The sequence below is a fragment of the Nicotiana tomentosiformis genome, chromosome 2 (genome assembly GCF_000390325.3).
Source record: "Nicotiana tomentosiformis chromosome 2, ASM39032v3, whole genome shotgun sequence".
Lineage (NCBI taxonomy): Eukaryota > Viridiplantae > Streptophyta > Magnoliopsida > Solanales > Solanaceae > Nicotiana > Nicotiana tomentosiformis.
In genome coordinates this window covers 98,990,910-99,015,791 of record NC_090813.1, presented here as the reverse complement: position 1 = coordinate 99,015,791, position 24,882 = coordinate 98,990,910, and the positions used below count along the sequence as shown (strand labels likewise).

General features: G+C 36.8%; 3 protein-coding genes across 5 annotated transcripts; all 3 read left to right on the top strand.

Annotated features, from left to right (window-relative positions):
- The first annotated feature begins 526 nt into the window (after positions 1–526).
- Positions 527–6,199, top strand: LOC104093523 (uncharacterized). 3 transcript variants are annotated; one of them, XM_009599276.4, is made up of 4 exons: positions 527–1,073; positions 3,276–3,551; positions 4,033–4,170; positions 4,484–6,199. In XM_009599276.4, exons 1-4 carry the CDS (start codon positions 744–746, stop codon positions 6,011–6,013), a joined length of 2,274 nt encoding a protein of 757 aa, XP_009597571.1. In that variant the 5' UTR covers positions 527–743; the 3' UTR covers positions 6,014–6,199. The 3 variants fall into 3 exon arrangements, with proteins under 3 accessions (XP_009597571.1, XP_070052001.1, XP_018625416.1); XM_070195900.1 differs by lacking the exon at positions 527–1,073 and adding an exon at positions 2,084–3,166; XM_018769900.3 differs by lacking the exon at positions 527–1,073 and adding an exon at positions 2,084–3,171.
- A 592-nt stretch (positions 6,200–6,791) lies between these two features.
- On the top strand, positions 6,792–10,659 carry LOC104093524 (transcription termination factor MTERF5, chloroplastic). Its single transcript, XM_009599277.4, has 4 exons — positions 6,792–7,057; positions 8,378–8,427; positions 8,557–8,772; positions 8,922–10,659. Exons 1-4 carry the CDS (start codon positions 6,981–6,983, stop codon positions 10,028–10,030), a joined length of 1,452 nt encoding a protein of 483 aa, XP_009597572.1. The 5' UTR covers positions 6,792–6,980; the 3' UTR covers positions 10,031–10,659.
- A 5,858-nt stretch (positions 10,660–16,517) lies between these two features.
- On the top strand, positions 16,518–24,273 carry LOC104085401 (sister chromatid cohesion 1 protein 2). Its single transcript, XM_070195899.1, has 13 exons — positions 16,518–16,896; positions 18,758–19,043; positions 19,175–19,212; positions 19,280–19,323; positions 19,912–19,970; positions 20,047–20,588; positions 20,819–20,930; positions 21,434–21,570; positions 21,647–22,137; positions 22,313–22,349; positions 22,463–22,484; positions 22,621–22,753; positions 23,506–24,273. Exons 1-13 carry the CDS (start codon positions 16,773–16,775, stop codon positions 23,626–23,628), a joined length of 2,148 nt encoding a protein of 715 aa, XP_070052000.1. The 5' UTR covers positions 16,518–16,772; the 3' UTR covers positions 23,629–24,273.
- The last annotated feature ends 609 nt before the right edge of the window (positions 24,274–24,882 follow it).

Here is a 24,882-nt window from a genome sequence, read left to right as displayed (position 1 = left end):
TTTAGTCATGTAAATAATCGTACTTATTAGTCATACTTATTTTAGCAACTTATTAGTAATTTTAAATTATGTTTGTTTTTATTATGGCTTATTAATAATATTTATTTTATGCAATTTATTATCTTTATTGTTGAATATTTTAGTACAATGCCTTGACTTATCTCATATTTATGTTATTTTATTAAAAAACACCTTATATAGTTCTGTTTTATTAGGATTAAAGAAATATTTGGAACACAAATTTTATGGTTTATGCTATGAAGACTTTATGGAAAAATAATTAAAAAATATAATATTAAAAAATTTGACTTTTATTGATTTAATTTGATATTTAAATTTAATAATTCGATATAATTAATTTGATTTGATAATTAGAAAATGCAAATTCGTTACGAGAGCCTAGATCCATCAACAGAGAGTAGCGGCTTGTGGGTCAACTACTAGTAAAAACCAGTGTTTTAACCATGGTAAAAGAGTGAGGTCAGGCCCAATATAACGCTGTCTCAACCCTCACTACTCTCCTTAACTCTGGCGCTCACTTCTTTCAAGTTTCCTCTTTTGAGTTTCGTATTTTCCAAAACTATTAAACAAATAAAAACTCACACTGCTCCATTCTTTTCCTGCTCCTCTGCTTCTTCTGCACCTCCTCTGTAGATGTGTCGCAGATGCACGTAAAAAGCTTGTGAGAGACACAGAGGAGAAAGCAGTAACTTCTCGTTGCGCTACAACTTTTTTCGTCGGAAATGACTGTGTTCGGACATTCAGTTGTCGGAGGTGGTTTTCTCGCCGGAAAACAGGTTTTTCCGGTGAACTACGAGGTTGAAGTTTCCCGTCGTCTTCTCGAAGCTTCGCATTCAAACGATCTGACATTGGCTCTCGAATGCATCGCCGATCCGTTCGTTGACGTAAATTTCGTCGGCGATGTGTGCTTGAAGGTGAGAAAGGCGGAAGTCGTGACACACGACGAGTTGCCGAACGAAGTTAGGATCGTATACGAGGAGTTTAAAACCGACGTTACGGCATTGTTCCTCGCCGTTCAAAATGGAAATGTTGCTCTTGTTAGAAAACTACTGGTAAAATAACCTCAGCTTTGCTCTCCATCTTTCAATTAGTAATAAATTATTGTTGTTGTTCCAGCGTTTTGCGTACTTGATTTGAATTGTTTATTATTTAAATTACTGACTATTCTTTCGTGTGATATAGCACTAAAGTCTTTTAATTATTTTTTATCCATAAACTTTATAATTATTACTTAAAAGTTATTTTGCCTCAAACCCTACCACAAATATGATATGACATTAAATTTTATGATAAAAATCCAAAAATAAATGACACATAAGCTAATATGGGTTATATCCATTTTATATCCATTTATCCTTTAATGTTATTTGATTCATAATCCAAATAACAACAAACAACAACAACAACCCAGTATAATCTCACTAGTAGGGTCTGGGGAGTGTAGTGTCTACGCAGACCTTATCCCTACCATGAGTTAGAGAGTCTGTTTCCAATAGACCCTCGGCATACTTCCCTCCAAGAACTCCCACCTTGCTCTTGGGGTGACTCGAACTCACAACCTCTTGGTTGGAAGTTGATCCATAATCCAAATGAGTTTCGATAAAAAAAATATTAATTACACGTTAGTTTAAAATGATTATTCTATATTATAAATTTTTGCATTTTCTGTAAATGTCATCGCACATTCATTTTTATTCTATATTAAAATAATCTATGGTAGAAAATTTTTATCACGTCAGTGAATTTAGCTGAAACTTCTCCACCTGCATTTCTGATTATCTTAAATGCAGAGCTTTGGTTATGACTTATGATATGACTAGCCATTATGGTGATCTTCTCTAATTAATGCTCCGTTAAAAAATTTAAAGACTTTACATTTTGCATCGCCTTTTATAAGTAATTTGAATTTTGAATTTTGCTGGATAAGAACTACATCTTTCCGTCCGGTCTTCTGTCGTTATCATAAAAGTAGTGATAAAGCTCGTAGTTAATATCGAGCTTTTTTTCCTTACAATTTTCGTTTATTATTTCTGCATTTGTTAACTTTTTTGTCCCCGTCTTTTTTCTTTTGTCCCTTTCGACCATATTATCGCCTGTTTTCTCTCGACATCTTTGGTTAGAAATTTTTTACCTATCAAGGAAACAAAGAAACTTAATTTTCAACTACTTGATTATGGAAAACGATGTCACCTATTTTCTCAGTACTTGATTTAACCATCGTCGCTGTAACTTGTCTTTTAAGATTCCCTACAAAGAAATTTGCTTTAATTAATTACTATTATGGGAGCGTTTGTTTGAGGTCTATTATTTGCCATATTTTTAATGTAATTTTCTTTTTGTGTACCTTTTTTTTTGCTCTCCGTGTTTATTACTTACTTACTACTCATTTATTTGCGTTTCCTAGTCTTACAATTTTTCGTCTCGCTGCTAGTGGTTTTCAGCTGTTGTTCAATTTTGGGTGATAACACTTGGGTGTTCATTTAACACTTGCTAGTGGTAAATGAGTCAATCAAGAGATTTCACTAAAATTCTTTTCAAAAGCAACATTCTGCTTTCAACTACTTAGCTCCTTTATTCATTTTTTAGCTGAAACAAGGTACTAAATCATGAAATCAGCAGAGAAATGTTGTAAAAGTGAATACAGTAAAGCTCAGTTTGAGTGCTCGGTTCCACCGTGACATTTGTACCTTGACTCACTGAGGTCCCGCAACTTATGACTTGCAATTTTCCTGTTGCAGCTTTTCCCATAACAGTTTTAATTTCTGTTTGTATCAGACTCTAATGGAATAATATAGCAAAACTAGGATTAAAAGGCATTTACTGGAATCATTTGAAAATTGAAATGCGTAGGTAACAACGAAAATCATTCATGCAGTCCTAACTGTGAAAAATCAAAACACTTGAAGCTGAATGTTTATCAAAAGAAAGTTGATAATCATGTGTGATTTTATTTTTGAAGCTGATTAGGACAGAATTAGGCCCTGTGCTTTTCCCGGTGGCTCATTTTCAGTTCACTGATATAAGAGTGCAAGCAATTAGTCCTGGAAACTGAATAACATAGTGTTTATCTTTCTTATCCCTCTTTCTTTGTGTATGGTTGTCTCCACGCACATATTTGCAAGCTGAATAAGATTCCTTGTCAACTGTGAGGTTCATCAATTTTATCCTTTGGAGTTTTTCGCTTCCTTCTTTTCCTCATCGAATCAAACTATGCGGTCTGAGTAACTTAGTCTGGCATTTTTCTAACATTGCAGAGTATCGGAGCCGATGTAAATCAAAAACTTTTCCGCGGATTCCCAACCACAGCAGCAGTGAGGGAGGGACACCAAGAGATCTTGGAGATGTTAATCAAAGCTGGGGCATCTCAGCAGGCTTGTGAGGAAGCTCTGTTGGAGGCCAGCTGTCATGGGCATGCAAGATTTGTCGAGATGCTCATGGAATCAGAAATGATTCGACCTCGGATTGCTGTACATGCTTTCTTCACTGGATGCTGCCGTGGATTTGGAGATGTTGTGGACACTCTCCTTAAGGTGGAACATTAGACTAGCTTTATGATACTATATTTGTGCAGGTTATCACTAATGATAATATGACACTAAGTGAACTGTTAACATTAAGTCAGATGTTTCCAACTCAAGTTCAAACTACAAAACATTTATGATAAGAGAAAATCTTGTCATCATTTTTGCATTGCTCTCCTTGCTGATACCCTTAAATGCTATTTGCTACAAATTAGCAAATTCAAGTGGGTTCACTGCTTTGAGCTGCTTGAGATATTTGAGAATGATATTCGTGTACACATTTTTTTTTTCCTCTGATGACGGTGATGTCCAATCCAACTTGTGTGCACCTTGATCTATACATCCAGCTACCTCTTTAAGTGTTTTACCATTGTACTGTGCCTTGGTTGCTTGTTCTGTACTACTCTTGTATCTTTCTTCTTGGGAGCAACTGTGGCCACCATATGCATGTCGTAAATATCTTGACACTATTGTTGCTTGCTTGATGCAGTGTGGAGTGAATGTCGATACTACAAATCGTGTGTTGCTCCAGTCATGCAAACCTTCTCTGCATACAAATGTTGACTGCTCGGCGCTTGTGGCTGCTGTTGTTAGTAGGCAAGTCTCTGTAGTCCGTCTACTCCTTGAGGTAATTGCCTCGAAATGGATCACTAGTTATTGACTAAATGCTTCTCAAATGCAACGCTTGACTTCCTTAATATACTCAGCAATTAACTAGAATCTTGTATAATCCTAGTTAAAATTTGGATATGGTACTCAAGAATTGAACCTGATGCTCCAGTTAAAAAAAGAAAAGAATTGAACCTGATGCAATGTCTTTCATCCCGTAGGAAACTGATAGGGCAAGCAGATCACTATTGTCTTTGAGAACTTCACATTGAGCCATGTTTATTTTTACTATTGACTAACTTGGCCTTCCCCTTCGTTTTTGGACTCCCAAGGCTGGCGCAAAAACTGATGGCCCAGTCCATCTTGGAGCTTGGTCCTGGGATGCAGCTTCAGGTGAAGAATTTCGAGTAGGTGCTGGATTAGCAGATCCCTATGCCATTACTTGGTGTGCTGTGGAGTACTTTGAAGCTAGTGGCTCTATTCTGCAAATGCTCCTCCAGCGGCTCGCCCCCAGTACACTCTGTGGAAGATCTCTTCTCCACCATGCTATTCTTTGTGGTAATGCAGGAGCAGTTTCAGTGCTTCTGAAATGTGGTGCTCATGTAGAATCTCCAGTTAAAACCTCTCGGAATGTTGAGTTCCGCCCTATACATATGGCAGCACGACTTGGGTTCTCAAGCGTTATTAAATGTTTGATTGACTTCGGCTGTGATATAGACTCAAGAACGGACACAGGAGATACAGCTTTAATGATCTCTGCGAGATTCAAGAGGGAAGACTGCCTCAAAGTATTGACTATAGCTGGTGCTGATTTTGGTTTGGTTAATGCAGCTGGTGAATCAGCAAGCTCCATTGCTGCATCCAGTCGATGGAAGCTTGGTTTTCAAGGTGCAGTTCTGGAAGTCATTCAGAGTGAAAAGATTCCCAAGTCAAGCAACATGTCTGTCTTTTTGCCATTACTGTTTGTGGCTCAATCCAGGGACCTTTTATCCTTAAAGGCTCTGATTGCACGAGGAGATATTGATCTGGATAGCCAAGATGACCAAGGTTTCTCCGCTGTAATGATCACCGCTGCAGAGGGTCATGTAGACGGCTTCAGATTGCTTGTGCATGCCGGGGCTAATGTCAAGCTGCAGAACAAATCTGGGGAGACTGCTGTTACCCTCTGTGCACTAAATCAAAATCGTGATCGGTTTGAAAAGGTTCTGCTCGAATTTGCTCTTGAACAGGGTAGTCGAAACGCTGCAGGTTTCTATGCACTGCATTGTGCAGCTCGATGTGGCGACTTGGATGCAGTTAAACAGTTAACAACCAGGGGTTATGATGTAAACATGTCCAATGGGGACGATTACACACCACTCATGCTTGCAGCAAGGGAAGGGCATGGCCGCACATGTGAATTCTTAATCTCTTGTGGGGCACGATGCGATATCAAGAACGCATTGGGTGAAACTGCACTTTCCCTTGCTAGGAAGACACAGAAAAATGAGGCAGAGAGGGTGATACTGGATGAACTTGCTAGGAAACTGGTCTTAACCGGTGCCCAAGTGAAGAAGCACATAAAGGGAGGTAAAGGGTCTCCACATATGAAAGTTCTTAAAATGGTTGAAGCTGCTGGAATATTGCGTTGGGGAAAATCAAGTGGGCGTAATGTTGTATGCCGGGAGGCAGAAGTGGGGCCGAGTTTGAAGTTTCAGAAGATCAGGCAAAGAAAAGGTGATGCTGAGCTACCTGGAATATTTAGGGTGATCACGACCAAGAACAAGGAAGTGCACTTTGTGTGTGAGGGTGATTACGAGACAGCAGAGCTTTGGGTGAGGGGAATAAAGCTTGTGACAAGAGAAGCTATTTTTAGCAAGTAGAGATATTCCTCAGCGATAAGCAAGAGGGTGTAGATGTATAGTTATTAGCTTACTACTTCATTGTCATATGCTTAAAAGAGTTATTACTCAGTGTAGAGTTTTTCTCTTTTAGTATCTGTAGTACTTCATCTTGTAGTACTTCGTCTGTAAATGCCATCTTAACGAGAAAAAGAACAGTTGAGAAGATGATAGCTTTTATTGCCGCCCAGTTTCATCATGTAGGGAGTGGGGTTTTAGTTTTCTTTCTATCAAGCTTCAGTTACTTGAGATACTGCAGATCGACATGTTCCCACAACATAATCATCTGCTTTCTTTTCAACTTATGATAACTTAATTTTCTATTTCATGTAAACCTACTTACCGTTGACGTTCCAATGAAAATTGAACCAATATGGTTGGGGCATCTAAGGAAAATTTCATAACATAATAAATATATTTTGGGAGGGTGATTTAATGGTCAATGAAGTGGGTTGAGAATTGTGAGGTATCAAGTTCAAATTTTAGGTGTGACTGGTCAATGAAGTGGGTTGAGAATCAAGAGGTCTCAAGTTCAAAACTTCAAATCCCACATGAAGCGAAAATACTAGTAGGTGATTTTATCTCATTTGCTTTTATTGCCCGGATGCCACGGTTATTTAAAAAAAAAAAAATACTTTGGGATGATATGGTAACTTGAAGCATATGTCGAGTATCACTTTTGACATTTTACCTGGTCACGTGCAATGCACACGCTTTTTCATCATTAATCAAATCAGCGAACATCTTATTGCTGCTTCAAAAGATTGTGTTTGGCACTAGAGAACTTGCGGTCCAAAACCCTCCTCTCTCCGAAAATCTTGTAATACACCCGAAACCCAATTCCAAGCAAATATCTCAAAGTCCGCTTTACTACACTTTCTTGTATACTCAATGCTTCACACTGGTTTTCACAGTAACAGGATTGGCTACACTAGCAAGCAGCTGAGAAATGATATCTTTAATGCAAGTCCGAACCCCAAACCCAAAGCTTGCCTTTCTTTCAAGAACGCGACTACCCCTTTATCGGTAACGTTATCTTAGACTTATATCGCAATTTTACTAGTCTTCTAATGATTTTTCTTTGTGGGATGCTACAGCTTTGTGTATGATCCTCTAACTAGGGATGCCTCTTTCTTTCCTTGTAAACTTAAACTTGTCCCATGACTTGAGGGCAGAATGCTAGCTATTATCTGTTTATTTCCCTTGTCTGCTTTCTGCACTGATGTTTTGGTGCTGTAACCTGTTAACTAGGTTACCACTTTCCATTTGCAGACCGAACATGATAGGACATTAGCTTAGTTTCTTAGAACTAGCAGGGCTAGATATTACCAGTTTTAATTAGTATATAGTAAAGGATATTCTCCAATTGCCTTAATTTTATAATACTGCTATCTTTATGCTTGAATTATGAATTATGAGCAATTTGCTTTGGTTTAGAAGCCACTCAAATCTCTGGTGTTAAGTTTCTGTGAGAACATGAAACAAGGTGTTTGTAATGAGCATCACTCATGGATTTGAACTCTGCGGGGACACTTTCTAGGATTTGATTCCTATAAAATCGTGCAGCTGTAGACTGTAGCTAATAAAGCTTTACGGCCAATGGAGAGAAAAGTTGTTTTGTTTATTATTTTCCCTTCCTATTTTGGGAACTACGTATGCCTAACTCTTAAAAAATTGTCGAGAAAGACCTACAATCGCCTGGAATCCTACAGACCTAAATAGAGTACAATGGAAGAATTTTTTTATATGTAAGCGATACCAATTAGTTGAGATTAAGTTTTAATCAAGTTAGTATATTTTACTTTAGGTCCATGTTTGCTAAGAGTATTTTCAAGTCTTGCTAAAGATTTATGTGTCCGTAGAAAATGTAAAGAACTTCTAGTGATGGATAACCTATTTTTTTAATAATATTGTATTGAGGTGGACTTAAGATTTATGTTATGTTTATAGAAATGTAGAGAACTTCTACTGCCGGAGAAACTAATTTCTAACAGTGTTGTACTGATATGGACTTAAATGGAGAGATAAGGGACAGTGAGGATTCATACAACTGGCCCCAACTTGCTTGGGGTTGGGGCATAATTGTTCTATGCCAATTTTCTCTTACAGCTACATTCTCAGTGGTTGTGTGATGTGACAATAACACTTGTCTAGGATAAGAACTCTGAATGCCTCCTGTTTTCCCCAACCATATGAAAAGAAGATGTAATATAAGCAGTATATGGTTTTACCATTACACAGGCATAAGATTTGGTTATACTTTTATATAGACATGTAACTCTTGGTTTTGTGGCATATCTTTTTCTCTTTAAGTTGGGCTTGAATAATTAGTTAAACTTTCTTCAGGATTGAACTGTCTTTTCCTCAGAAGGTTTTCTTTTGCCGAGCGAAGTATTGTAAGTTTCTAAATTTTGAATATCAATTGTGTTACCCCAAATTGACTGTTGGAACCATCATTTGGAACTCCTCCAACCAGCGCTGTTATTGGTTTGCCATAACGTTTGTACATTTCCTTTGATTGACAGCTGAATCCGAAATAGATGGTTCTTTTAACTTAAGGGTGGTGCCCTCAAACCTTGTAGCTGCAGAAAAGGAAGAAGCAAAAGCTGTCTTGACATTGTTTCTGAAGAAACACGGTTTAAGCAATGCTCTTTCAGCAAGAGTTATCAACAAATCAGAGCCTTTTATTGATCACCTCGTCTCTCGGCTGCATTCTGTTCACAAGTCTCGCTACCTCGTAGGTTCGGTTTAAATAGATTCATTCTCTTGCTCCTCCACTTTCTTCTTTGCCTGTACATCTGTGAATACGCAGAACGCGTACTGCCTACATTCACAGCTTTGTTCTCTGTTTAAGTTCATCTGTCAACTGTGAATTTCCTTTATTTTGCAGGACGAGAACTAACAACTCTTGAGATTAGGGATGCTCTCATTCCATACCTTGAGGCACTCCACGAGGAATATGGAAGTATTCTAGTGGATGTTGTGGAGAGCTTTCCGAACCCACCTGTTCTGGAAAAAATAGAAGAAACTATTGAAAAAGTACCTCTTCCTGTCACACCAGCTTCACCTCCTAGTGCTGTCCTCGATTCCAAGAAGCTGAAGGCTCTGGCACGAGTCAGTGATATTGGACCGACTGGAAAGCTTCCTCCACATATTTTATACCTTGTTGAGCTGGGCATGGATATTGAAAGGATTAGAGTAATCACACGCAAGTTTCCTGCTTTTGCCTACTATAGTCTTGAGGGAAAAATCAAACCAGTAGTTGAGTTTCTCCTTGATCTTGGAGTGCCAAGATCACAGGTTCCAACCATTCTCAGCAAAAGGCCTCAACTATGTGGAATTAGCCTCTCAGAGAATTTAATTCCAACGATGGCATTCTTGGAAGAACTGGGCGTTGATAAAGAACAGTGGGCTAAAGTAATCTACCGGTTTCCTGCACTTCTCACTTACAGCAGGCCTAAACTGAGAGCAACAGTCGACTTTCTTTATGAAATGGGTTTATCTGCTGAGAGTGTGAGCAAGGTTCTAACCAGATGTCCAAACATCATAAGTTATAGTGTGGAGGACAAACTAAGGCCTGCAACTGAGTACTTCCGTTCAATGGGGGTTGATGTTGGAGTTCTTCTCTACCGATGCCCTCAAACTTTTGGTCTTAGCATTGAGGCCAACGTTAAGCCTGTTACTGAATTCTTCAAGGATAAGGGGTTCAGTATGGCAGAAGTTGCTGCAATGATTTCAAGATACGGTGCTCTATATACTTTTAGCTTGGCTAAGTTGATCTTAAAATGGAATTTCTTTCTGACCATGGGTTATCCAAGAGCAGAATTGGTCAAGTTTCCTCAGTATTTTGGTTATAGTTTAGAAGAGAGAATCAAGCCCAGGTTCGCCATTATGACTCAGACGGGTGTAAGGTTGTTGCTGAACCAGATGTTGTCACTGTCGGAGGATGCTTTCAATAAGGCTTTGAAGAGAAAATTGAAGAAATTATTAGATAACTAGCCAATGATGGCTTGTGGAGATTTTGGCATTTAGATTTTCAAGTCCATTGAGCTAAAAGTTATGGTTTTCAGTTATTGCTAAGGTGAAGATAGCAGTGTTATGTTTATACGAAGTTGTCTTGATGGATGCTAGGGAAATTTGTTTCCTCTTCTCTTATTGAGTGTGTGGACACCTCCGGTGCTTGGTATACAAGTTGTATAGACTGATATTCGTAGACTAGCTCTTAGGCGACGTGCTTTATCTGTATTTTGTACTCTAGTATAGTTGGTATGTCCAACCAATTTGTGTTTATAGGTTAGAATATGATGCAAGTTTTGTTGACAGGATTTATTTGCAGTCATTCATGTTCTTAACTGAGTGACTGCTCTTTGGGAGATCAACACTATATGTGAGAACAATAAGGCTTTCGACAGAATCCTTTGCTAGAGCTATGTTTTCTTTTATTCCTAGACAATGTAACACCTCTTAGTCACTGTTTAGTTCAGGTAGTTATATGTACTATGTATGGAGAGATCAAGGGAAATTTGTCTTCCTGTATTATTATGTAATGAGGCCTACAACTCAATTTGACTGCTTCTTTCTATATATCATGTTTTCATGTGGAAAATAGATCGAATGTTAAATTTTAAGATTTCTTCCTTGATTTGAAATAGCCATTGTGGAGTGTGGAGCATCTGCAAAGTCTCATATATAGCATCACAAGTGTTGTGGAGAGTGGAGCATTTTCAAGTCCAAATCTTAAACTAAATAAACTTTCTAGATGTTTATTTGGCACTCACTGCTACGAAGAATGTGATGGATGGTTAAAATTATTTTACTTTTAGTTCGAACTTTTAAATTCGAATAAAAAGACTTTCAGTAGTGGGGGTGTTATCTGGTTAAAAAATTTATTCAGCATAATATGAATTAGCCAAGCAAATAGATATGGAATAACGAGTAAATCAGGAAAAAAATAATAATATATGACTCTGCTTCTATCCAAAAGAAAGTCCTAATTGCTAAAAAAATTCTTTGACTTTATTAAATCAGAAAAAGGAAAAAGAAGCATGACTATGAGCTTCTATACAAAAGAAAGTCCTAATTGCTAAAAATATTCTTTGAATTTTCACTTGATTTTTGATATCTATGTAGATTTTTTTACTTTTAGAGCTCTACCCCTATACCTCTAGTTGTGGACGATTTTCTTTTTTTATCTATCCCGTCATAATACTTCTTGGTTTATTTCTCAAAGTTTTAGTGTTCTTTTCCTTGAGAATAAAGAAATTTATTTTATATCACCCCAAAAACTTATGTCGGACATCCTTTTCTTCTTTCGGAAGCATTGCGTGTTCTAAAATAATAAAATCAATATACATATTACTGTTATAAATAAAGATTATAAAAGAAATAAACTATAGACAAGTATAGAGGGAGATTAATATTTTATTCAACTTTTAAAATTATGTTCACTGAAAACTCCTTTATTTATAAAAGAAAGGAAGCAGCTGCGATACTTTTCAGGAAGCAGCTGCAAGGCTTTTTTTTAGCTGCTACTAAGCTGTCTGCATGAGCTGCTTGCAACCTGCATGTTTAATAAGAAACTGTTGCAAATTATTTCATTGAGTTGCTTGCAACCTGCCTGCATGAGCTGCTTGTAAGCTGTCTGCATGAGTTGCTTGCAACCTGCCTGTTTAATAAGAAGCTGATGCAAATCATTTCATTGAGTTGCTTGCAACCTGCCTGTATCAGCTGCTTGTAGATAAATTTCAATAAAGTACTAAATGGATAATCTTATTCGGGAAGATTATCTATAGCGGAGTAATGAATGGACATCCACAATATAATATTTTCATAATATTCCCCCTTGGATGTTCATTAAAAGATAATGTGTCTCGTTAAAACCTTACTAGAAAAAATCCAGTGGGAAAAAATCTAGTGGAGGAAAAAGAGTACACATATTTAGTAATACGTATTTCTAGCTGCCTCATTAAAAACCTTTCAAGAAAACCCCCATGAAAAAAAACCTTAGTAAGGAAAAAAGAGTACAATGCGTATTTCACTCCCCCTGATGAAAATCTTGTTTCAAATATTTGAGTCTCCGCATTCCAATCTTATATACCATCTTCTCAAAAGTTGAAGTTGGCAAATACTTAGTGAACAAATCTGTCGGATTGTCACTTGAACGGATTTGTTGCATATCAATGTCACCATTTTTCTGAAGATCACGTGTGTAGAATAATTTTGGTGAAATGTGCTTCGTTCTATCTCCTTTTATAAATCCTCACTTTCATTGGGCTATGCATGCAGCATTATCTTCGTATAAAATTGTGGATCTTTTATCACATTCCAAACCACATTTTTCTCGAATGAAATGAATCACTGATCTCAACCATACGCATTCCCTACCGGTTTAAAATCGAGCTTTATGGGGATCAGATAAATAACGTGCATCTGCATAACCAACAAGATCTGCACTACCTTTGTTAGCATAAAACAAACCCATATGAAGAGTTCCCTTTAAATATCGCAATATATGCTTAATCCCATTCCAATATCTCCGTGTAGGAGAAGAGCTATATCTTGCTAGTAAATTAACAGAAAATGCTATGTCAGTCCTTGTAGCATTAGCAAGATATATAAGTGCACCAATTACACTGAGATAGGGTGTTTCAGGACCAAGGAGTTCCTCATCCTCTTCTGGAGGTCGGAACGAGTCCTTATTTACTTCAAGTGATCGAACAATCATTGGTGTACTCAATGGGTGCGCTTTGTCCATATAAAAGCGTTTTAAGACCCTTTATGTGTAGGCAGATTGATGGGTAAAGACCCCGTCTGCTAAATATTCAATTTGCAAACCAAGACAAAGTTTTGTCTTTCCAAGATCTTTCATCTCAAATTTTTTCTTAAGATATTCAATTGCCTTTTGGAGCCCTTCTAGAGTTCCAACAAGATTTATGTCATCAATATAAACATCGAGTATAACAAATTCTGATGCCATTTTCTTTATAAAAATACATGGATAAATAATATCATTTATGTAACCCTCTTTCAAAAAATATTCACTAAGGCGATTATACCACATACGCCCAGATTGCTTTAAACCGTACAAAGATCTTTGTAATCTGATTGAATACATTTCCTGAGATTTTAAATTTGCTTCAGGCATTTTAAATCCTTCAGGGATCTACATATATAATTAATCAAATGAGCCATATAGGTTATGACTTACATTTAAATGGCGTGACATCTTCAGGTGTCTGGACTACAGGTCCGATCCTCACAATCTTTTATAATATTGTGCACTATATTGTATCAAATATATCGTCGACGATCATTTTGTATCAATTCGCAAGCGACATAACTTGTTGAGATTTCATCACTTTCTTTATTTTTAGGTACCTGAACTTCTTCTAGAGTTTCATGAAATATTATGTCGTGGGCTCTTCCAGAGCTTATTTCCTCCTTATTATGATCATTTGCTCCTATTTTTTTCAAGAATTGTTACCTTTGGAACCGATTGGTCTACCAAGCTTCATGCGTACAGTTAACTCTATCCTTCAGGGACTTTAATTTTAATAGGAGCATTTGCAGCTAAAATATGATATTTAATCTTGGATCAGCAAATGATTCTGGAATTTGACTTGAATTATCTTCTAAGCAAGGATCATATTAATGATAATTCGATTCATATAGCATATTTTCCAGCTATTTTATTCCATCCCCCAAATGTTAGAAAAACTAACTCATATTCCCAATCTTCTTTGGGAAACATATCTTTGTGCATTGTGATAGAGAAATTAATCACATACCACACATCAAAAGTTATTAGATAGTAAAAATATTTGATTTTTAATCCTAAACCAATTGTGAGGGGAGGACTTATCATATTTTGTTGGTCTGATGCATATAAGTGTTGTTGTATGCAATTTAGAAAATCTTAGACTAACACATGAGGCTTTATTCTCATAAGCAATAGTTTAGCCATTAATAGGAGGTATTTAATGCTAAACTAGCTTGGATATAAACCAGCATCATCAAGATGAACTATCTTGATTTCATAATCTGAAAATTATGCTCTTAATTGAGAAAGGCAATTTCAAATGTCAAACTGCAGGTTGACAATAAACATACATGTAACCATTGCATATATGCATCTATAAGTGATTTACATGATAGGTGAATGTGCCCATATTCACCTTTTATATATTCCAGAATTCAGGGATTTTAGTCCCAATTTTAGCTGGTATAATCAATTTATTACGAGAACAAGCAACACAAGAGAATTCTTGAAGAATCTTCTAGTTCTTCAGTATATGCTTATCTAAATTCTCAAATGGCTCATTTAAAAATGACAAATGAAAACTTCAAGTTTATCATGACACGTGCTATCTCTAAGTAAACTTCTGGTTTACTATGGCATAACTTTTGCATCAGTAAACTTCTAATTTACTGTGGCTACTTTTGTATCAGTAAATTTCTGGTTTACAGTAGCTACTTTTGCCTCAGTAAAACTTCTGGTTTACTGTGACCACTTTTGCATTAGTAAACTTCTGGTTTACTGTGATATATGATATAGTACAAATTGAAGAAGAAGGCGGGTCACTTCTCACATACATATTATTTTACCTTCTATAACTTATCTTCATTGTAACCATAACAAACCTAAATTATCACTTCTAGTGATTATCAAAATTTAGTTACAATGAGATATATGAAACATAGCCGCTTCTGGTGGCCGTACTCTGCTGGAGTTCAAGTGAACCATGAAGTTAAGTCACAACGAGACTTAGGAAATACTGTTGGTAATTATATATTTGTCATAAACTTTGCTGGAGTTTAGATGGATCTGGCATTGTTATTCACCTTTTAATCCTTCACTAAACGATCAAGGAGGAAAATAAGTACAAAAATAGCAATTGTATATGTATACATAGTCCCCAACTGTTTGCCACATAAACTACATGTGTAGTCTCGCGACCATATAATAGCTTAAGTAAAATTAATTTTTCTTTCCAATTTTGCGAGACCGCATCCAAGTAAAATGACATCTGCATCATTAGTTGGCTAGAAAGACGTGATGAACATGCATGATAAACATATATTTAGAAAAAGAAACTTCGTACCTTGGAGTATTTGCTTGAGATGGCACAATCTCGTGCTAATAACGTGTAATAAAATAAAGACTATAAAAGAAATAAACTGAAGACAAGTATAGAGGGAGATTGATATTTTATTCAACTTTCAAAGTTATGTTCATAATGAACTGAAAACTCCTCTATTTATAGAAGAAAGGAAGCAGCTGCGAGACTTTTCAGGAAGCAGCTGCAAGGGTTTTTTTAGCTGCTTGTAAGTTGTCTGCATGAGCTGCTTGCAACCTGCATGTTTAATAAGAAACTGTTACAAATTATTTCATTGAGTTGCTTGCAACCTGCCTGCATGAGCTGCTTGTAAGCTGTCTGCATGAGCTGCTTGCAACCTGCCTGTAACCTACCTGTTTAATAAGAAGCTACTGCAAATTATTTCATTGAGTTGCTTGCAACCTGAATACATTAGCTTCTTGTAGATAAATTTTAACAGAGTATTAAATGGATAATTTTTTTCAGAAAGATTATTTATAGTGGAGTATTGAATGGACATCCACAATATAATATTTTTATAACAATTACAGGATTAACTCTTTTCTTTAACGGTAATAATATAATATAATTAGTCAATGATTCTGGAAGTGTACTAGGAATTGACAGAGGGTGGGTGATAAGGGTGTGTCAAAATGACACGTATTGCAGTCAAAAGATGAGCTGGCAAGCAGAGGATAAAAACATTTTCGAATCGGGTCAGAGCCCCGAAAAACACCGGACATCGAAGTTACCGTTTGCCCCAAAATAGATAAGCACAAACCTGTCTCTTTTATTTACTGCCGATAAATCAGACAAATGAAAGAAAAAATTTCACTTTACAAATTTAACCTTCCCTTTTCTCTTCAAAATTAAAATTCAGTGTGTTTAGTAGATGCCTAAATTAAAAAAAAATGTATACCAAGACAATAGTAGTTGTTTCATTGCATAAAAAAACAGTGAAGATTTAGACGACAAAAAACAGGAGTATCAAGTAGTATTATGGATTATTATCGAATTGAATGTCATTAGGGTTAATTATAAAAGCATTTAATACTCGATTTGTCACAAGGAAAAACAATTACTCCGTCCGTTCCAATTTATATAAATTTATTTCTTTTTTTATCCGTTCCAACAAATATGATTCCTTTCTAAATTTGAAAACAATTTAGCTTAAACTTTCAATTCACCCTTAATGAGAAACTTTAATAACCACCCAAATACTCTAAATCTCTTTTGACTTGTTTAGGACCATAAATTATAAAAATTTTATTTTTTCTTAAACTTCATACTCAGTTAAATAAGTTCACATAAATTAGAACGGATATTTATTTTAGTACAGAAAAGAGCGAAAGAAGGTCAATATCGTCATGTTGGGTCTTTTTGGTTCGAAAAATGAAATCAACAAAAAATTGGGAGACTTCTCTGACACACTACCAGGAACCATTTCCTTCTTCAAAACTCAACTCCTCCTCCTCCTCTTCCCTCTCTGTGTGAGACCCTTCGCAGCGGTTTTTCTCTTTTGAAATTTGAATATATCCACAGACTACACTTTGATTCATCTCCTACACATATTTATTTTAAGTGTAAAGGGGAGGCATTTGCTTCTCTCTTTTGCAATAGCAAATATAGGTAAAGAGACAAACAACATGTTTTACTCTCAGTTTCTACTTTCAAAGAAGGGGGCTTTACGCACCATTTGGTTTGCTGCTCATTTTCATAAACGCCTCAAGAAGGACCAAGTTCAGCAAACCAACATCCCTTCTTCTGTTGGTACGTTTCCTTTTTCTCTGCTCTTTCCTTTCTCGTTTTTTTCCTTTTCATTTATAGAAAGAAGTTTAAAAGTAGTCTTTTAACATTGCTGGTTTTTTTTAACCCTTTTAGTAAAGGATTTAAGCCATGTACACTGACAGTTTAACGATTTTTTTACACCATCAGTGTAATTTAAGCTGTTATAGCGAGTTATCTACCGTTTATGCTAGTTTACGAATCAATATTATTAAATAAAGTTACTTCCAATTACCTTTTAAATGACGTGATGGTGTAGATATTTCTTACACTCTCGGTGTTTACAACTTAAAACTCTAATTTTTATTGGTGTTCCGCTGAATTAGTTAAAAAAAAGTAGTTTGTTTATATTGGTGTTGAATGCACAGTTCATGTAATTTGTTTGTGTGTCCCAAATAGCAGCTTATTTTCTGTACCCATTGTGTTGTATGTTTGTTTACTCTCAAAATCGGATAACAATTGAATTTGTTAGTGGTTTAAAAGATAATGCGGATTAACTTGATACAAAGCGATAAATAAGATTGCAATTGAAATAAATAATGATAAATTAACCGTAAAACCACAAGAAATGCATGATTTCGGCTTAGGAAAGCAGGCCACCCTTGAATTGAATGCACTTTATTTGACACCAAAATATCAAAGAGCAAGAACTTAGAGAATGTATTGCTTATCAGTGTATATTATATTGCCCCTTATGATTTGTCAAGTCCCCTTTATATATTAGGGGAGATCTACCTTTTAAAAAGGTATTATTTTATTGTTCTATAAAAGGCAAAAGTCCTTGATTTGCTTACCGTTGGTTCCCTTTTTGAGTCGTTCCGTGATTTGTACCATAATGATTGGTTAATGGCGAGAATTACGGACCCTTGTCAGATGAGTTGGCAAAGCTTTCTTCGAGACCGCTAGAAACATGACCGGTTACGCTTTCGGTTAACTCGAGGGCAAATCTGATGGTTTCGATGGCTAATTTCGACAATGCTTTGGGTTCGATCTCAATCACCATATTTCGATCTTGGCTGATTGTGTCGGATGTTAGATCGATTTTCAAGCTCGACCTTACCCGATCACAGATATTTTGACCCCGGCCTAATCAGGGAGTCTTGGAAGCTCGATCGAATATCGAGCTCGGTTTTACCCGTATACAATGTTAATCAGTACATTGAATAAGCCTTCTAATACCGGAGTATGGTATGGGCAGTTGTTCCTAAATTGTGTGCTAGCAGTACATTTTGTCATTCATTTTTGTAATTTTGGCCAGGAAGGTGAATTGGATTCAATTCTCATACTGGTTATTCGGATATTTCACAGGATTCAATTGTGTCATACTGGTTATTCGGATATTTCACATAGTTTGTGACCTAATATGTTTTAGGGGCAACGAATGCTATAGTTATAACAGACTTCGCAAGACACTGTAAAAAAATTGTAAATACACGGAAAATAAGAATGTCCTCCAAGCCAGGGGAAAAAGTATCTGGGCATTACATTGCAGTGTGAACGTTTACTTCAAAATTGGGTGATAATCGCTGATGTTAAATGTTAAATCTCTAGAATTCCTTGGATGAGATTTCGGTATGGGGTTTTATTTATTTTTTTTTTTTTGGGGTGGGGGGGTGGGGGGTGGGGGGGGTTTAATATGTTCGTTAATAGTGTTTTCAATTCACATCTTCACGATTTGCTGTGTCTGTATGTAAGTAAATGCTCATTCCATCTTTTTGATTTCAGATTCTTGTTGCTGTTTGATTGGGGTACTAAATTGTAGCACCTAAAAGTAGTTCTTAAAAGTGTTAACAATTACTTGACTGATTTTGTTTTTGCCTCATTTACTGCTTTTGTTTCTTTTCAGATAAAATTCTGAAGGATGGAGCTCCTGTGGTTACTTACAGAATTTTAGGTCCCCTGCTCCTGGGTGTGGTGAGAATATACTCGAAGAAAGTAGAATATCTTCTACATGATTGTAATCATTTTCTTGTTAAACTTGGTGATTTTGCAACTCACAAGAGATCAACAAGCAAACTATCAGCTCTCAGGATTGAGGGTCTGCGTGCTCCTAACTGCTCTATCAAACGACCAAAGAAATTTGAACTGGATACTTTTGAATTGGAAGTCTTGGAAGATCAAAATGCAAGCAGGTGAAATATGTATACTGTGCTGTCAAGTGCCAATTTGTATATTTTGTTTTTCTTTTTTCCTTTCACGGTTTCCTGATTGTTTGTTTGGGGTTAATCATTTCAATCTTGGTTTGCAATATGCTGGTTTGAAGTGGTCATGTGGCATCTCGTGAAGAAATTATGCTTTCAGGTACTGCACATCTCTGTGTTTTTTCATCCGCGGGTACTTGGTTATAACTTTTCTGCTTTATGATCAGATGCTTGGAGAAGTGAGCAAACACGCTTTGGCTTATCTAGCAAGGTAATCGTTTAATTTATTATCACTTTTTGGTCTTTTAAAAGCATATTTCTCTGCACGTGGAACTACTAACTAGGTTTTATTTCTAAAGAAGAAGGCAGAATACCTCACTTTCTGCTTTCTATTCACTAATATCACTTTTACGCTTGGCAAGAAATACTTCTGTTCCTTGGATATTCAGTGGTTCTTGTTAAACTCTTTGCCAGGACAAAAAATTAGAGGATTACTAGATCACCTGGATTGTTGTAGTGTATATTATCGTATCAGTTTACTATTTGTAGATTGTTGTGTGCAAACTGGTCAGTGTGATTTGTACTTGTCAAGATATTTCATTTATTAACGTAATTGCTTTTCTTTGAACATGTACCGGAAAGTGTTAGTGGTGCCTGTGTTCAATTTGAGGAAATAATTTGATTGATCAAGCTGCTAGTTTCTAATGGTACTTGAATAAGAGAGTTTAGTGCTGGTCACCTTTATTAGTTTTTTCTAATGATGTCATGAGTTGCTTGGAATTTCTCCTTAACTGCTTCCTTGTCTTTTTCTTTTCAATGGATTTTCTTGCATACATGACAATTAAGCTGCTTCTTACAGAACGAAGAAGATGTCTCTCGTTCAGAGACTTTGACCACAGATCACACTCCAGTTAGAGAGTATGCTCTGATTCTATACTTCTCTTAATAAACATTGTAGTTCTAGTGCTAAGAGTGTTAACTTTTCATGGTGTAGCGTATGTTCGCCTCATCTGATGGACAAAGATGTTCACTTCCGCCCATCACTTGGCTCAGGCCACTCGGCAGCGCTGTGGCACCTTAATGGGACTAGGTTCTCCTTAGAAGAGCGCTTTGAACCTATGACATTTGGGGACCTTGATTTTCAGATGACCTCTGATAAGACAGCTGATCACCAGACTGATGAGCAGATGAAAGAGTCTAATGCTGGGAACTTGGTAAATGAGGAGCACTTTTTTGAAAAGAGGTCATCATTGGAAGAACACGCAGAACCAATGATTATCGTAGACACTGAAGCAGGAACCAATATTAGTCAACAATCTGAGAAAATTCGTCAGCCAATTGGGCTCTTAAAACACCCTGATACAGGAGGGGATTTAGATGATGAAGGACCCGCAGGCGTTGGTGAATCATTTTCCGTGGAAAAGCAACAAAAGAAAAATGCTGAAGCATCTTCCTCTAGAAAAGGGAAGGATCGGACTGAACATGATCGTTCAGTGTCCCTCTGTATTGATGTACACCCAGAGATCAAGCTCTCAGGTGATTCTGGTGGATCCTTATGTGCCCCCCCCCCCAACCTCCCCCCCTCCCCCCCCCCAAAAAAAAAAAAATATCAAAGAAAAAAAGGAACCAGAGTCCCCTTTTCAATTTATTTTTGGTAGCTTGTTGGGTACAAATCTAATTTTGTTCACTTTCGATACTTAAGCAGATAGGTTATGTTTCTTAACACAGCTTTGTTGTTTAACCAACATCACTTTCTTTCAATTCAGGATCTACATCACCAGATTTCATATCTGTTCGCACCCCAGCTACCAAAGAGCGTACTCGGATTTCAAGGAAGCGGAGGTGCATATTTGATGAATCTATCGTCATCCCAAACAAGTATGATCCTTCTTGTCTTTTTCAACCATTCAAGGTCTGCACTAAGATAATCCTGTGCAGGATAGATTCGCAGAGATGAGGCTTTTCATTCTGCGGTTCCATCAGTAGGATAACTGACAAAGATGTAGCAGTTTGGAAAGTCATTTCGGCATATAGAATAATGGACAGTCATTATAGTTTCTTCTGGAGCTCTCAATTTCTTTAGATCTGGACTGCTATTGCCAGTGGCATGTTGAGTTCTGTGTCTTAACATTTAAATGCTCTCTTTTCACACTTGTACTATTCATCTTATTGTGGTTATGTTATGCAGTCCTACACGAGAGTTTTCAAATGAATCCTGTTTAATTGATAGTATGAAAATAATGATGTTGTGGATGCCCTCCATGAAAGCCGCTTTTTTGGTTTCTGCTGATGATTCTTCTTGTTGTAACCTTCTTTACAAAGTCTTGTTAAGTTCATTGCATATTTAGAAAAGATTGGTGTGACACAATCCAACCATGCAGGGTATACAAGCGCTGGATCGGTGATGCGAATGATTTGGTATGCAAGAGAAGAAAAGCCCCTCATACCAGTTATCTTGCACGGAAAGTGCATAAAATTTCCTCACTTCCTCAGAGTTTCGAGGAGCCTTTAATTCCTTGTGAGTAAGCTTTTCGATGCTGCTGCTGCCATTTCCGTGTTTTACGAAACTTAACTAACCAACCATGGCAATGCAGGTGGTGATTCAATTGATATTATATCTGCAATTTGCAAAATTAGATCAACAAGGGATGGGCCTGCTGAAACAGTAGAAGTTCCTCCGCATGAGGAAATACCAGGTTCTCCTAATACACTCAGATATGGGGAACAAATACCTGGTTCTTCTGCAACATCTATGCAGGAGGACATACCCATTGCTCCATTGTCATCTCTGCGTGAGGACATACCTGAATCTCCTGGTAAACTCAGATGTGAAGAACAAATACCTATTGCTCCTGCACCACCTCTGCATGTGGGTATACCAGAATCTCCTAATACACTCAGATATGATGGTGAACAGACACCTATTGCTCCTGCAACACCCGTCACTGGCTCAAGCTCGTTGAGATTTCATGACATGCAAGGAATTTCTAGATCACACAACGAACCAGCAAGTTCAACTGAAAGCACAAAAGAAGGAGCACCCCAAATGGAGGATCAAGAGTTGGAGATGGATTTGATGGATGAGGTATAACATGATTGAGTAGTCCGATTCCCGACTTGAGTGCAGGAGATTGTGTTGAGTTATAGAAGTGCATTGTAAAGATTAATCTGTTGTTTGTTTCATCAGAATGTGTTGTCGTCCATATCTGTTATTTTAATGCTAATAAGCGCTAACTGTTGCAAATGCCCTCTTTCTTCAGGAGATAAATTCATCTGAAGGGGATATCTCAGAAAAATGTAAGACAGTACTGGCCTTTTTAGGTTTTTTGGAGGGTAGGGGGTAATATGATCTAGTGGATCATAATACTTTAGTTGGATGCCATTCTTATAAGTTCTTGTTTTGGTTGCAGATAAGTTTTCCTTGAGAACAAGGTATGATGAATGGGGGATCTCACTGCCAGTTTATTCCCCCTACCCCTATCTTTTTGTTACAACTCCCAGAATCTTGCCGAAGATTTCTTTCTTCTGCTTTTGCTAGAGATTCATTCTGTTGCTTTCTTGCATGCAGAAAAGTTGCCAGATTTCTGCTTGAAAATTTTCTTTCTCGAAAGGGCAAGGAGAAAGTAGAAGTTGTTAACTTGTCCTCCCTTCTGCAGGGGAAAACAAAGAAACAGAGTTCAAGGGCATTCTACGAGATACTGGTATTGTTTCTGGCATCCATTAAGCTTTTTAAATCTTTCAAGTTTTGGTACATACATTAAAGAGCTTTCGAGCAGGAGTTCGTGTCCCTTCTGTCGATCAGCTGTCTGTACTCGATTCATTCTGTTCATGTTCCTCTCCTTAACTTTTCCAAACCATTTAACTTGTTTATTGGTACCTCTGTATGTGCTTGCTTCACTTGTAGCCGTTCTAAACCTTTTCTCTTAACCTCTTTTATGGAGAAAAGGGTTTCTTGGAGTGTTCTTTCTTTTATTTTTGTTTGCATCTTTTGGTGTTTAGTGACGTGGTCATCCAGCAGCTAAGATCCTCACAATAGCATTCAGCAAATGATAATTCATAGCTAGAATTGAGGTGGTAATTGAATCTGAAGTCGTGAGAGTCCCATTTGGATCACTTCTTTTGAGCTCCATACTGGTGCTTAAACCAGATGTCCTTATTTCTATTATGGTTGGAAAATCATCTGCCTACTTATTCTTGAAAGATTTGCACCTATAGAGCACATGTAAAGCACCGTTGGGTTGCACACACACAGCAGATCTCTCTCTATCTATACTTATTCTTAACTATTCTTGACGTGAGTGTCCGTGTTCTTTGCGTACGAGCAGCTTACCAAATGCTAATGTCAGATAGGGTGGATATGTAGTTATATATTTGTCTTTGTATATATCTGGACACAATGCGATATGCACATAGACATATTGTGTATTAATTACTATGCTGAATTTTCTTACAGGTTCTGAAATCAGGAGGATGGATAGACGTGCGACAGGATGATGCCTATAGTAGCATTCTTTTGCGAGAACTTCCTAGACTAAAGCAGACATTTGAAGCTAAGGGCATCCACTCAAAGTCCTGATCTGTAACTATCTTAACATAGGTTGCAGTGTGGGTAAATAGTAGTGCAGGAAACGATCACATGCTTACGCCTTTTCTTAGAGCAGTGTATGTAAAGAGTAGTAGATGGATCAATCACTTGCATATTCCTTTTTGCAAGTACCTGATTCTCTTTAGAGTCTGTAGTTGGGTGAGTAGGAGGATATAGAGTGAAAGAGGAAGGAACAGTGACAGATTGCATCGTGCTCTGTGCTCGGCTCTTTCACTTGGGAGAAGTGAATTCAACAATCTCCTATGAGTAGAGTTGGATTATTGTAAATTATCATGTGTAGGATCTTCTAACTTATGAATGGTATAAAAAAAAAAAAAAAAAAGGAAGGGTCGGACTACAAGGGTCTATTGTACGCAGCCTTACCCTGCATTTCTGCAAAATGCTGTTTTCACGGCTTGAACCAGTGACCTCCTGGTCAAATGGCATCAACTTTACCTGTTACGCCAAGGCTCCGCTTTTAACTTATGAATGTAAATTTCGGAAAAATTACTTGAATTTGTTGTCAATAATTGTGTAGCACTTTGACAAGTACTGATAGCTACTGCACCTACTAATAGTGATGGATTACTGGAATTATTGTGTACATTTGAATGAGTAATATCGATGGATTCTAAACTTCTAATAGTAGTTGGAGTGAGATCTACATATATTGAACGGTAAAATAAGCATTTTACAGCAGGTTAAAACTACTGAAAAATACAACTTAAAAATAAGAAAATCGTGGATCCTAGTTATAAACAAACAGGGTTTTGGGGTTTGGTACTATGTGGCATGAAGTAGTGTGTTAAGTCTTGAATATTTTGATCGTCATGACTAGTGTCTATGGGGGCATTTAATAAATTTTTGGGTAGAGATTTAAAACATTTCGTCATTAAGGTTTTGGTCATATTACTTTGTCATAATCTTAATTTGAGACTTTCTGGAATTGCTATCGTACCTAAGGTTTAGTTGTGCTTTAAAAAGCTAAATAACCGACTATGAAACTAGAAGCAAATTCTTATTACTATATGTTAATTTTCTAAACGAGACATTATAAGATCTTTATGCCAAGCATGTATTGAGGTGCTTATAGAAAAGTTTAGAAGATATTTCCTAATTGCTCTATTAAAAAAAAATAAAAAATTATCAATTCATTAGCATTTCTAGTTAGTAATCTACCATTTCGAAATTATGTTAATTGATAGACTTTTAGGTTGATCTAAGCATCTCGAATCCCATAAACTC